General features: G+C 53.3%; 1 protein-coding gene across 3 annotated transcripts in view; it reads right to left on the bottom strand.

The window, feature by feature from the left end:
• Positions 1–14,127, bottom strand: part of LOC140207356 (alpha-2-macroglobulin-like) — a 127,795-nt gene that overhangs the window by 86,654 nt on the left and 27,014 nt on the right. For all 3 annotated transcript variants that reach the window (XM_072275908.1, XM_072275906.1, XM_072275907.1), the window contains exons 8-12: positions 12,841–12,904; positions 10,819–10,958; positions 6,313–6,462; positions 5,135–5,284; positions 4,275–4,371 (exon numbers count right to left, since the gene is read on the bottom strand). In XM_072275908.1, the coding sequence (XP_072132009.1) occupies positions 4,275–4,371; positions 5,135–5,284; positions 6,313–6,462; positions 10,819–10,958; positions 12,841–12,904 (601 nt within the window). The remainder of the gene's footprint in view (positions 1–4,274; positions 4,372–5,134; positions 5,285–6,312; positions 6,463–10,818; positions 10,959–12,840; positions 12,905–14,127) is intronic.

The raw sequence follows: 14,127 nt of genomic DNA on the forward strand, positions 1-14,127 counted from the left end.
AAGACTAAGGAGCTGGTGGTAGACCTGAGGAGATCTAAGGTACCTGTGAACCCTGTTTCCATCCAAGGGGTCAGTGTGGACATGGTGGAGGATTACAAATACCTGGGGATACGAATTGACAATAAACTGGACCGGTCAAAGAACACTGAGGCTGTCTACAAGAAAAGTCACAGCCGTTTCTATTTCCTGAGGAGACTGAGGTCCTTTAACATCTGCCGGACGATGCTGAGGATGTTCTACGAGTCTGTGGTGGCCAGTGCGATCATGTTTGCTGTTGTGTGCTGGGGCAGCAGGCTGAGGGTAGCAGACACCAACAGAATCAACAAACTCATCCGTAAGGCCAGTGATGTTGTGGGGATGGAACTGGACTCTCTGATGGCGGTGTCTGACAAGAGGATGCTGTCCAAGTTGCATGCCATCTTGGACAATGTCTCCCATCCACTAAATAATGTACTGGGTGGGCACAGGAGTACGTTCAGCCAGAGACTCATTCCACCCAGATGCAGCACAGAGCGTCATAGGAAGTCATTCCTGCCCGTGGCCATCAAACTTTACAACTCCTCCCTTGGAGGGTCAGAAACCCTGAGCCAATAGGCTGGTCCTGGACTTATTTCCTGGCATAATTTACATGTTACTATTTAATTATTTATGGTTTTATTACTATTTATTATTTATGGTGCAACTGTAATGAAAACCAATTTCCCCCGGGATCAATAAGGTATGATTATGACTAAAGCCCTCGCCTGGACGAGGGCCACCCTGCCTTTGGGTCCATGTGGTGTCGCAGCCTGTGAATTCAGAGTTCTCACAGCCTGGTAGACGGGTGTCACAGTTTGCCGGGACACAATGCCCACGGGTTCTGCGGTTCGCACGACGAGATTACAGCTCGGGGGGTGGGGGGATGGGGGGAGCCATTGGAGATCAGGAGTCTGTAGAGCCGCCCACGCACGTGAGCGCCGGTTTCCTCCCAGAGACTGTCTGGTCATCAGAAATTCTACCGTGGTTTGGTTAGGGTTAAATCAGGTCGTCTGGTGGGGTTTGGGTGGGGGGTGTTCGCTGGGATGGAGCTGCTCGCTGTATTGTTTCAATAAATAAAAAGCTGTTTCAATCCCCAGCTTCCTGCCTGCCCCCCACCCGTTCCTGGCCACTTACCTGTCCTCTCCTCAACGACCCCATCAATGTCTCTGCGAACACCCTCCACCCCCTCCAGCCCCAACACAGTTCCCCGTCTCCCTATCCACTTCCTTGTCTCTGACACCCCTTCCCTCTCCGTCTCCTCGATGTCCTCCAGACCCAACACTCTTCCTCGTCTCTCTATCCACTTCCTTGTCTCTGTTACCCCCTCCCTCTCTCTCTGTGGTCCCCTGAACCTCTAACCACTCTCGGCCTCTCAGTAACTTGGCGCCCCCCACCTTGCCCCTCCTCTCCTCTGTTACTCGGCGCGGATCTCCTGAGTACGACAGGCACCCTCGATGAGGGTCGCGGCGGCAGGGCCTTCAATGGTGCTGAGGTCCTCCGCCCCCGTTGGGAGGGGTTTTCCCTGGATCCCAGTGAATAGAGTGACATATCCCGGGCACCATTCCCAGCTCAGTGGGAGAAGAGGGGGGCGGGGGGGGGGCGAGGTCCTACCAGACAGGGACCAGGTCCCCGCATCCAGGTCTCTGGGAAGTATTCCTGGACCTTCCCTGCGGCATACTAGGTACCCTGGCCGGAGCAGGGTATCGGAAGGCCATGGGATAATTCTTCAGTTTCGGACAGCCAGTCCTCCAGTGGTCAGTGTGCGGCGAGGTGGAATGTGGTCCCCATGGATTAGTTGGGAGGAGTATACAACATCTTGTGGGGTGCAGCCCCTGGATATAACCCCCATCTCCGCAACCCACCCATCCCCAGCGCCGTTCTCCGTCTCTGTCATTCCCCCCGTCCCCGACGCCATTCTCCGTCTCTGCGACCTGCCCGTCCCCGACGCCGTTCTCCGTCTCTGTCCTTCCCCCCGTCCCCGACGCCGTTCTCCGTCTCTGTCCTTCCCCCCGTCCCCGACGCCGTTCTCCGTCTCTGTCATTCCCCCCGTCCCCGACGCCGTTCTCCATCTCTACGACCCGCCCGTCCCCAACGCCGTTCTCCATCTCCGCGACCCGCCCGTCCCCAACGCCGTTCTCCGTCTCTGTCATTCCCCCGTTCCCCGACGCCGTTCTCCGTCTCCGTGACCTGCCCGTCCCCAACGCCGTTCTCCGTCTCTGCGACCTGCCCGTCCCCGGCACCATTCTCCGTCTCTGTCATTCCCCCCGTCCCCGACACCGTTCTCCGTCTCTGTCATTCCCCCCGTCCCCGACACCGTTCTCCGTCTCTGTCATTCCCCCCGTCCCCGACACCATTCTCCGTCTCTGTCATTCCCCCCCGTCCCCGACGCCGTTCTCCGTCTCTGTCATTCCCCCAGCCCTGCCAGCCTGTCCTCCGCCCCTCTCCCTGCGATACCCAATGCTGCTGTACGCTTTGTTCTTTTAGTGAACTGCCCCCCCAAACTGGGACTCTCACCCCCCCCACCACATTCCACCATTGTTGATCCTTGTGCATTAGGAGTCCCCCCCTCCCTCTTTACACCCCTTCCCATCTCCGTCACCATGTGTTGGCGCGTGGCCAAGTGGTTAAGGTGTTTGTCTAGTGATCTGAAGGTTGTGAGTTCGAGTCCCAGCCGAGGCAGCATGTTGTGTCTTTGAGCAAGGCACTTAACCACACATTGCTCTGCGACGACACTGGTGCTAAGCTGTATGGGTCCTAGTGCCCTTCCCTTGGACAACATCGGTGACGTGGAGAGGGGAGACTTTCAGCATGGGCAACTGCCCGTCTTCCATACAACCTTGCCCAGGCCTGCGCCCTGGAAACCTTCCAAGGCACAGATCCACGGTCTCATGAGACTAACAGATGCCTAAAAAGAAAAGTCTCCCCCCCCCCCCCCGACCCCCGGCCAATGTTAGGGGAGGACGTTCGATGGTCTGGAGACCTTGCTCCGTGGGGAGATAATTCCTTGGACTCCCAGCCAGGAGGCTTTCAGATCCTGCGCACCATTCCGAGACCTAGAGTTTGCACCTGATGGTCACAAGGTCCCAGATGCAGGTCTCGGGGAAATATTTCTTCCCTTCGGGGAGACGGAGGTGGTGGCGGGGTGGGGGGTGGTGGAATCAGGAAGGTCGCTAGGCACCCTGAGTAACGCTGTCCCAGTCCTCAGGGTAGCATGCCAGGTGTACACCCACCCGGAGATGTTGGGGGTGATGTAGCGCTCCACAGGGGTGTGAAAATCTCACCCGTCAGACCCCTGCGGCTCAGTGATAGAAAGTGTCTTGAAGGGGAGGGGGCATTGGGAGGGTGTGTAGATCAGGCGAGGTGCAGGAGGGAAGAAGCGGAGGGTTTTGAAGGGTAGAGAGCAGTGATACAGGGAAGGAGAATAGAGGGCAGAATGGATAGGGAGAAAAGGGAGAATGTACGGAAGAAAGGAGTGTGGATGTAGGGACAGAGGGATAAAAAGAAAGGGAAGAGTGGGGAAGGGAGAGAGAGTGAATGTAGGGAGAGATGAGCAGAGGGAAAGGGGAGAGTGGGGAAGGGAGAGAGAGTGGATGTAGGGAGAGATGGACAGAGGGAAAGGGGAGAGTGGGGAAGATGGGAGAGAGCGTGAATGTAGGGAGAGATGGACAGAGGGAAAGGGGAGAGTGGGGAAGGGAGAGATGGACAGAGGGAAGGAAGAGAGAGTTAATGTAAGGAGAGATGGAGAGAGGGAAAGGGGAGAGTGGGGAAGGAGAGATGGACAGAGAGAAGGGAGAAAGAGTGAATGTAGGGAGAGATGGACAGAGGGAAAGGGGAGAGTGGGGAAGATGGGAGAGTGGATGTAGGGAGAGATGGACAGAGAGAAATGGGAGAGTGGGGAAGGAGAGAGTGAATGTAGGGAGAGATGGACAAAGGGTAATTAGAGAGCTGTGGACTGGCACTTCAAGATCACCCTACACGCCAGCACTAATTCATGCTCCTGTGTCCAGTCGCTTTACAATTGACTGCCCATTACGTCACACACTTGCCCGGGCTAAACTGCATTGGCTGTTCCCCTGTCCACGTCTGCGTCATGATCTCGCCTCGCTCCCTATCGGGACCGAGAGATCCCGAATGGTTGGGGAGTGAGAGAGAATCACATTTGGAGGGGTGAGGGTCCTTTGTCGAGTGACACCACATAGTCAGGCGATGCCCCTCGGGTAGGAGACAGGGTGGGTCCGTGCAACCCGCATACTTACCCACGGAAGTTCTGCGGAGATAGGGCCATTCGTCGTACGCTTCGCAGTCCACAGGGGCGTGATAATCAAGGTCAGTGAAGATCTTCAGACCCATTCCCTGTGAAGGTCAAGAGAGAGTCAGTGGGAGGTCGGAGGTCATGCATCTTACCACACTTTTCTGCACTCGCATCATCCACACCTTGCTGTGTGAGTGAGAGAAAGGGAAGTGTGTGTGTCTCTCTCTGATACCCTCCCAAAGAGCTCCACCCTCCCCCTTTTCCTTCCCTCCTCTCCCTCCCTCTCTTACCCTGCTTCCCAAAGATCTATCCCTCAATGTCCATTCCCTGCCTCACTCTGTCTCTCACCCAATCCCTCACCTTTCCAGATCCCCCCCATCCTTGCTTCCTCACCTCTCCTCTCTCGACCTTACTATCTTCATTTCCTCCCTCTGTCTCTCCTGAAGATCTCTTCCTCTTTCCTTCCCTGCCACTCTCTCTCCCAATCCCACACCCTCCCAAATATATCCCTCATCTGTGCTTCCTTACCTCACAGCCTGTCTCATTCTATCTTCTATATCTCTCTCTCTTCTGCTCTCTCTCTCACACTCTCTCCTCCTCTCTCTCATTCACTTTTTCCCAAAGATCTCTTCCTCTCTCTATTTCCTTTCTTTCTCTCTCTCTCTCTCTCCCCCCCCCATGGTTTCTGTACAAAAGACCTCCCTTCCCTTTCTTTCCCTGCCTCTTATCTCCCCCTCCTCCTTCCGTTTTTCCCAATCCCCCACCCACCGTCCTTCCTTGAAATTTTTCATCTCCCTCTAAACCTCAGCCTTCCTTGGTCCCACCCGCTCCCTCACAACTCATTATCTGTGAAATAGGGGGCACCTCGAGCAGCTGACTGACGTCGAAGACCGACTTCTGGTTGGACTGGGGGACCCATATGTTCCTGTCAGCTTTTTCACAGAAGTCGGCATCGCTCTCCATGACCAGATAATGGTAATGATGCAGGTCGGCCGTCGGCAGGCTGGAGTAGATCTGCAGAGAGAGAGAGGCACAGGGAAAGAGAGACGGTGAGAGAGGACGGGGGAGAGAGAAAGAAAGGGAGAGAGAGATAGGGAGAGAGAGATAGTGAGAGAGTGAGACAGAGACAGGTGGGAGAGAGAGAGGTGGGAGAGTGGGTGAGGGGGAGATAGGGGGACAGAGAGAGGGGAAGAGGGGGAGAGGGGAGAGGGAGGGAGAAGAGAGGAGAGGGGGAGGGGGAAGAGAGAGGTGGAAGGGAGAGGAGGGGAAGAAAGAGGGGGAGAGAGAGGTGGAGGGGAGGGGAGAGAAAGGGGAGGGGAGAGAGGGAGGGAGGAGAGAGGTGGAAGGGGGAGAGAGGGGAAGAAAGGGGAGAGCAGGGGAAGAAAGAGGGGAGAGAGGTGGAGGGGAGGGGGAGAGAGGGGGTTGTGACAGGGGAGAGGGGTGGGGGGAGAGATAGAGGTGGGAGAGAGAGGGGAGGAGGAGAGGCATAAAGGAGGGAGAGGAATACAGATTGTGAGGAAATGGGAGGGAGGATGAGTGGAAGAGAGATGGTGGTGGGAAAGGAAGAGGCCAGAGACAGAAATGGTTGGAAAGGAGAGAGTGGGGGAGTCAGTAGAGGAACAAAGGTTAGGAAAATGTAAGGTTGGGGACACAAGGGAGGGAGAGAGTGAGGGAATACTTCAGTGAGAGAGGGACAGATGTGAACACAGCCACTCCCTGACCCTGGGGTCGGTGGGACAGGGATGGGGAGGGTGAACCCGGGGCCGATTCACCCTCTCCCTCCCTCCCTGACCCAGGGGTTGGTGGGACAGGGATGCGGAGGGGGAACCCGGGCCCGATTCTCTCCCTCCCTCCCTGAGCCAGGGGTCGGTGGGACAGGGATGGTGAGGGGGAACTCGGAGCCGATTCTCTCCCTCCCTCCCTGACCCAGGGGTCATTCGGACAGGGATGGGGAGGGGGAACCCGGGGCCGATTCACCCTCTCCCTCCCTCCCTGACCCAGGGGTCGGTGGGACTGGGACAGTGGATGCAGGGGGAACTTACACTGTCGATTGTTAGCTCCTTCTCCGGTTTCAAGAGCAGAACACTCTGATCCACGACACGGAGACCGCACAGGGAGCCCGGCTGTGCCTGAAGGTTGACCTTGATCGAGGTGCCCGGGAGCTCCTCCGAGCCGGAGAACTGGAGCTGCACCTGAGACAGATAAAAGAGGGAGTGAGGGAGGCCGGGGTCACGGTCTGGGGCGTAGGCTCCAACGCACAGGACGACAGAGGGTTGTAAACTTAGCCAGCTCCGTCACGGGCATGAGGCTCCCCACCATCAAGGATATCTCCAAGAGACGGTACTGCAAGAAGGGGGCATTCATCACTCAATATCCCGGCTCGTGTCCTCTTCTTCCTTCTACCATCAGGGAGGAGGTACAGGAGCCTGAAGGCACTCACTCATTGATTCAGGAACGGCTTCTTCCTCTCCACCATCAGATTTCTGAATGGACGTCAAACCCATGAACACTACCTCACTACTTCTCCCTTGGTGCACAACAATAATCTTCACGTCCTGCACACACAATCTTCATATGTTTACGTAGGAGGAAACAACAGATCTCACAGCATACCTGAACGCCAGGGATATCGAGTTTGATTCTCACTCTGAAGCAGACACGGAAAGGTCAGGTCAGGTATGAGGGAAAGGGGTGATCGGGAAGAGGGAGTGACCCGGCAAATGAGAGAGCAAGGGTCAGCATCCCCCAGCGAGCTCGGGTGCAGGAATCCACCGAGGCTTCGGCAAATCGAACAGGGGCAAAAACAAAAACGGGAGCTCTGAATCAAGGTCTCTTTGGGGTGGGCGGGGGCCTTCTGCTGTTGCGTGGATGGCACAGGGTGGGACAGTGCTTTTGCTGCCGCTTGCGAAAAGGGAGGGGGGAGGCGGCTTCGGGGGCCTTGGTGTTTTTACCATACATCCCAGGGCCTTCCTTGTTTCGTGGATGTCTGTGAAGAGTGCAAATTTCAGGGCGTATTGTTCTGTGGGTGTTTGTGAAGAGTACGAACTTCAGTTTCTATTGTTCTGTGGGTATCTGTGAAGAATACGAATTTCAGGGCGCGTTGTTCTGTGGATGGCTGTGAAGAGTAAGAATTTCAGGGCGTATGCTGCATACATTCTGATGTTATAGTGAAGATCAGAACTTCTAAATTCATGATACACAGAAGGACTCAGGACAGGAAAATTTTTAATTCAGGAAGGGCAAATTATGAAGCTCTAAGGCTAGAAATTGCGGGTGTGAAGTGGGATGATGTATTTGCAGGGAAATGTACTATGGACATCTGGTCGATGTTCGGAGATCTCTTGCAGGATGTTAGGGATAAATTTGTCCCGGTGAGGAAGATAAAGAGTGGTAGGGTGAAGGAACCATGGGTGACAAGTGAGGTGGAAAATCTAGTCAGGTGGAAGAAGGCAGCATACATGAGGCTTAGGAAGCAAGGATCAGATGGGTCTATTGAGGAATATAGGGAAGCAAGAAAGGAGCTTAAGAAGGGGCTGAGGAGAGCAAGAAGGGGGCATGAGAAGGCCTTGGTGAGTAGGGTAAAGGAAAACCCCAAGGCATTCTTCAAGTATGTGAAGAACAAAAGGATAACAGAAGTGAAGTTAGGACTAATTAGAGATAAAGGTGGGAAGACGTGCCTGGAGGCTGTGGAAGTGAGCGTGGTCCTCAGTGAATACTTCTCTTTGGTACTCACCAATGAGAGGGAACTTGATGATGGTGAGGACAATATGAGTGAGGTTGATGTTCTGGAGCATGTTGATATTAAGGGAGAGGAGGTGTTGGAGTTGTTAAAATATATTCGGACGGATAAGTCCCCGGGACCTGACGGAATATTCCCCAGGCTGCTCCACGAGGTGAGGGAAGAGATTGTTCAGCCTCAAGGTAGGATCTTTATGTCCTCGTTGTCCATGGGAATGGTACCGGAGGATTGCAGGGAGGCGAATGTTGTCCCCTTGTTCAAAAAAGGTAGTAGGGATAGTCCAGGTAATTATAGACCAGTGAACCTTATGTCTGTGGTGGGAAAGCTGTTGGAAAAGATTCTTAGAGGATCTATGGGCATTTAGAGAATCATGGTCTGATCAGGGACAGTCAGCATGGCTTTGTGAAGGGCAGATCGTGTCCAACAAGCCTGATAGAGTTCTTTGAGGAGGTGACCAGGCATATAGATGAGGGTAGTGCAGTGGATGTGATCTATATGGATTTTAGTAAGGCATTTGACAAGGTTCCACACAGTAGGCTTATTCAGAAAGTTAGAAGGCATGGAATCCAGGGAAGTTTGGCCAGGTGGATTCAGAATTGGCTTGCCTGCAGAAGCCAGAGGGTCGTGGTGGAGGGAGTACATTCAGATTGGAGGATTGTGACTAGTGGTGTCCCACAAGGATCGGTTCTGGGACCTTGGTGGTGGTGCTGTAGATAGTGTAGCGGATTGTCGAAGATTGCAGAGAGACATTGATAGGATGCAGAAGTGGTCTGAGAAGTGGCAGATGGAGTTCAACCCAGAGAAGTGTGAGGTGGTACACTTTGGAAGGACAAACTCCAAGGCAGAGTACAAAGTAAATGGCAGGATACTTGGTAGTGTGGAGGAGTAGAGGGATCTGGGGGTACATGTCCACAGATCCCTGAAAGTTGCCTTACAGGTAGATAGGGTAGTTAAGAAAGCTTATGGGGTGTTAGCTTTCATAAGTTGAGGGATAGAGTTTAAGAGTTGCGATGCAGCTCTATAAAATTCTGGTTAGGCCACACTTGGAGTACTGTGTCCAGTTCTGGTCACCTCACTATAGGAAGGATGTGGAAGCATTGGAAAGGGTACAGAGGAGATTTACCAGGATGCTGCCTGGTTTAGAGAGTATGCATTGTGATCAGAGATTAAGGGAGCTAGGGCTTTACTCTTTGGAGAGAAGGAGGATGAGAGGAGACATGATAGAGGTATACAAGATATTAAGAGGAATAGATAGAGTGGATAGCCAGTGCCTCTTCCCCAGGGCGCCACTGCTCAATACAAGAGGACATGGCTTTAAGGTAAGGGGTGGGAAGTTGAAGGGGGATATTAGAGGAAGGTTTTTTACTCAGAGAGTGGTTGGTGCGTGGAATGCACTGCCTGAGTCAGTGGTGGAGGCAGATACACTAGTGAAGTTTAAGAGACTACTAGACAGGTATATGGAGGAATTTAAGGTGGGGGGTTACATGGGAGGCAGGGTTTGAGGGTCGGCACAACATTGTGGGCTGAAGGGCCTGTACAGTGATGTACTATTGTATGTTCTGTGTTCGAACTCAGTCTGGGTCTCACCAGGCAAGGAACCAAAATGTCCGGGCAAAGAGAGATTGGCAGGCTACCCCCAAGCCACTCACGAAATACACCCCAGAGCATCTGGGAATTCAGGACTAATCAGACAGGTCCAGTGTCCAGACGAAACAATAACAACCAAACTACTGTAATACTTTGAAAATCTCCATCTAATTCAATTTCCCCACATTGAATAAAAGTGATAACCACAGAGCGAGCTCAACAATCCCCATGACCCCCAAACACTTAAAACCAGAGCTAGACCAAAGACAAATGATCAGATGTGAAAGGTGGACAGTTTGTGGCACTGGATACCCACAAAGAGAAACAGAGAGAAAAACAATCCACGTACGAACTGAAAAATAAATCATTTTTCGTTTTGTTAAACCTGACACCTGCTTGTGTCCGAGGGTTGGGACACCAGGGAGCGGTAAGGGAGGAGGTAATCGGAGGGGAAGATGTTAGGGTGAAGGGTGTGTGTGTGGGGGGGGGGGGGGGGAAGAGAGAGAGAGAGAGAGAGAGAGAGAGAGAGAGATTGAGAAAGGGAAAGAGAGGAGAGAGACAGAGACGAGAGAGAGAGAGGGGAGAGAGGGGAGAGAGAGGACAGAGGGACAGAGAAAGAGGGAGGAAGATAGATATAGAGATAGAGAGAGGAGCCAGACAGAGAGTGAGAGAATGGCAGAGAGAGAAGAGAGAGGAGAGGGAGATAAGCAGGGAGAGAAAGTACTCGGGGTATGACAGATAAGGGAGCGATTGGAGAGGGAGTGATCGGGGAGGGAGCGATGGAGGGGGGAGGTGATCTGGGAGGGAGCGATCAAGGGGATGCGATCGGGGAGGGAGCGATGGAGGGGGAGGGGATCAGGGAGGGTGTAATGGAGGGGGAGGTGTTGAGGGAGGGAGCGATGGCAGGGAGGGAGGGATGGAGGAGGGGGCGGTCGGGGAGGGAGCGATGGAGGGGGAGGGGGTCGGGGAGGGTGCGATGGAGGGGATCGGGGAGGGGGAATGGAGGAGGGAGCGGTCGGGGAGGGAGCGATGGAGGGGGAGGGGGTCGGGGAGGGAGCGATGGAGGGGGAGGTGATGAGGGAGGGATGGATGGAGGAGGGGGTGATAGGGGAGAGAGGGATCACGGAGTTATGAGGGATTAATGCATGAGGAGGTATGAGGGATGGAAGAATGTGTGAGTGTGAGTGTGAGTGGGAGGGAGTGAGGGAAGCTAGATCATCACCTGATTGTGGAAGCATTTGGCGACATTGAACTTCGCGGCGTCAGCGATTACTTCTCCATTCGGAAGCACGGTAAAGACCAGGATCCGGGCAATGGGAGACAGATCCGGCATGATCTGCTGATGGAGTGTGAAGGATCCCTCTGCGAGGACAGAGAGAGAGACGGAATCAGATCACAGAGATCGACCGTGGATCACACTGAAGCAAAGAAACCACCCCAGCAACAACACCAAACAGCAAATCAGACACTGTGTCCGTACCAGACACCAGTCACAGTCACAGTTATAGACGCCGGTCACAGTCACAGACACCGGACACTGGTCACAAACATAGACTCTGGGCAGAGTCACAGTTATAGACACTGGTCACAGTCACAGACACAGACACATACACCGACACCGGTCACAGTCATAGCTATCGCTCACAGACACAGACACCAGACACTGACACAGACACCAGTCACAGTCACAGACACAGACACCGACAATGCTCACAGACACAGACACCGACAATGGTCACAGTCACAGACACAGATCACAGTCACAGCCAACTGTCACAGACACAGACACCAGTCACATTCAGAGATACAAGCACCAATCTGAGACACAGACACCGGCCACAGTCACAGACACCAGTCATAGTCACTGGTCACAGACCACAGACACAGACACCGACACCAGTCACATTCAGAGATACAAGCACCAATCTGAGACACAGACACCGGCCACAGTCACAGACACCAGTCATAGTCACTGGTCACAGACACCGGTCACAGACACCAGTCACATTCAGAGATACAAGCACCAATCTGAGAAACAGACACCAGTCATAGTCACTGGTCACAGACACAGACACCGGTCACAGACATCGATCACAGTCACAAACAACAGTCACAGACACAGACACAGGTCACAGACACAGACACAGACACCAGTAACATTCAGAGATACAAGCACCAGTCTGAGACACACACACCAGTCACTGTCACAGACACAGACACCCATCACAGTCAGAGACACAGTCACTGGTCACAGAAATCAGTCACAGACAAAGACACTGGTCACAGTCACAGGCACCAGTCACAGACACAGATACTGGTCACAGATAAAGACACCAGTCACCAGTCACAGACACAGACACCGGTCACAGTCACAAGCCACCAATCACAGTCACAGACACTGGTCACAGGCACGGATACCAGTCACCGACACCTGTCACAGACATAGGCACTGGTCACCATCACAGACACAGTCACCAGTCATAGTCGCAGACCTCAGTTACAGACAAGGACACAGACACAGGTCACAGTTACAGACAAAGATAGTTGTCACAGACACAGACACCAGTTACAGACAGTTGTCACAGACACAGACACCAATTACAGACAGTTGTCACAGACACCAGTTACAGATTCCGGTCACACACACACAGACATCGGTCACAGTCACAGACATAGACACTAGTCATAGTCACAGACACAAACACAGGGTCACAGACATAGTCACTGGTCAGAGTCACAGACATCGGTAACAGACACAGATACTGGTCACAGGCACAGCTACTGGTCACAGATAAAGACACTGACACCTGTAACAGACACAGGTACTGGTCACCATCACAGACACCAGTCACAGACAGAGTCAGCAGTCATAGACACAGATGCCAGTACAGACAAAGACACTGACACAGACACCGATCACAGGCACAGACACCGGTCGCAGACACAGTCACCAGTCACAGACAAAGATCCCAGTTACAGACACAGACACAGGTCACAGAGACAGACTCCGATCACAAACACAGAGTCCGATCACAGACTCAGACACTGATCACAGTCACAGACACCGGAAAGAGTCACAGACTTCCTTGGACCCCTGCGGTCTCCACGCCTTCCCTCGGACTCCAGCCACCCATTTTTCCATCCCTGTTCTGGAACCTTCCCTCCCAGCTCTGTGGACCGTCTCGATGGGACTCTGGGGATATGGGGTTTCCTCATGTTCATCGGTGACGATCAACGTTCCTACCCTCTGTGCCTTCAACGGAGTGAGAGCTCTTCTCAAAGCTGACAATCCTCCCTCTGGCCATCACCTGAGGAACAGAGGACAAATAATTACCCTCGAGGTTGGACAATTGGCCGGGTACAGCGGGGAGAATAGGGAGAGGGGTGAGCTGTTGACTCTCGAGGTTGGACAAGTGGTCTGGTACAAGAAGGGATGAGAGAGAGGGAGGAGGGAAAGAGGGAGGGAGGGAGGGAGGGAGATAGTGAAAGAGAGCGAGAGAGAGATCGGGAGGTAGTGTTGACCCTCAAGATTCGACAAGCGGTCTGGTACAGGAGGGGAGGAGGGGAGGAGGGAAAGAGGGAGGGAGGGAGATAGTGATAAAGAGAGAGAGAGAGAGAGAGAGAGAGAGAGAGAGAGAGAGAGAGAGAGAGAGAGAGAGAGAGAGAGAGAGAGAGAGAGAAAGAGTATTGAGTTGACTTTCGAATTTGGACAAACGGTGAGGCGCAGAGGAATTTCCTCGTGAGTCTCATGCAGTGATGGAGGGAGGATCCCAGAGAGGAGGACTTTCATTGCTAGAGAGTAGTTTTCAGGAACAGAAGGAGGAGAGGGTTTTCCCATCACCAGCCACTGAACGGGCTGGATCTGTTCCATTGTGGGAGGGAAGGATTTGACTGAAATGGAGGAAGGTGTGGGGGAATGAAAATACAAATTTAGAAATTTTCACATCAGTTGGAATATTTTGAATAAGGGAGGACATACAAAGACTAGAAGGCTACCATTTACAGCGGAGATATGTAGGCAAGCCACCAACAGCAGCTGAAGACAGTGGACCTGTGTTCCACGGTGTTGAGGAGAGAGAGGCCATTATTAGGAAATAGGAAATTCTGAGTGGTGGGAGGGGACGTGTTGTGGGGATGTTCCCTCTGCTGTCTACTGTCTGGACTGGAAGGTGTGAGTTATGAGCAGAGATTGCAACTTCGTAAAAGCCTGGTTAGACCGCACTTGGAGTATTGTGTTCAGTTCTGATCAACACATTATAGGAAGGATGTGGAAGCTTTAGAGAGGGTGTAGAGCAGATTCACCAGGATGCTGCCTGGATTAGAGAGGGTGCAGAAGAGATTCACCAGGGTGCTGCCTGGATTAGAGAGGGTGCAGAAGAGATTCACCAGGGTGCTGCCTGGATTACAGAGGGCGCAGAGGAGATTCACCAGGATGCTGCCTGGATTAGAGAGGGTGCAGAGGAGATTCACCAAGATGCTGCCTGGATTAGAGAGGGTGCAGAGGAGATTCACCAAGATGCTGCCTGGATTA

This window comes from Mobula birostris, chromosome 13 (genome assembly GCF_030028105.1).
Source record: "Mobula birostris isolate sMobBir1 chromosome 13, sMobBir1.hap1, whole genome shotgun sequence".
In the NCBI taxonomy this organism is placed as follows: Eukaryota; Metazoa; Chordata; class Chondrichthyes; order Myliobatiformes; family Myliobatidae; genus Mobula; species Mobula birostris.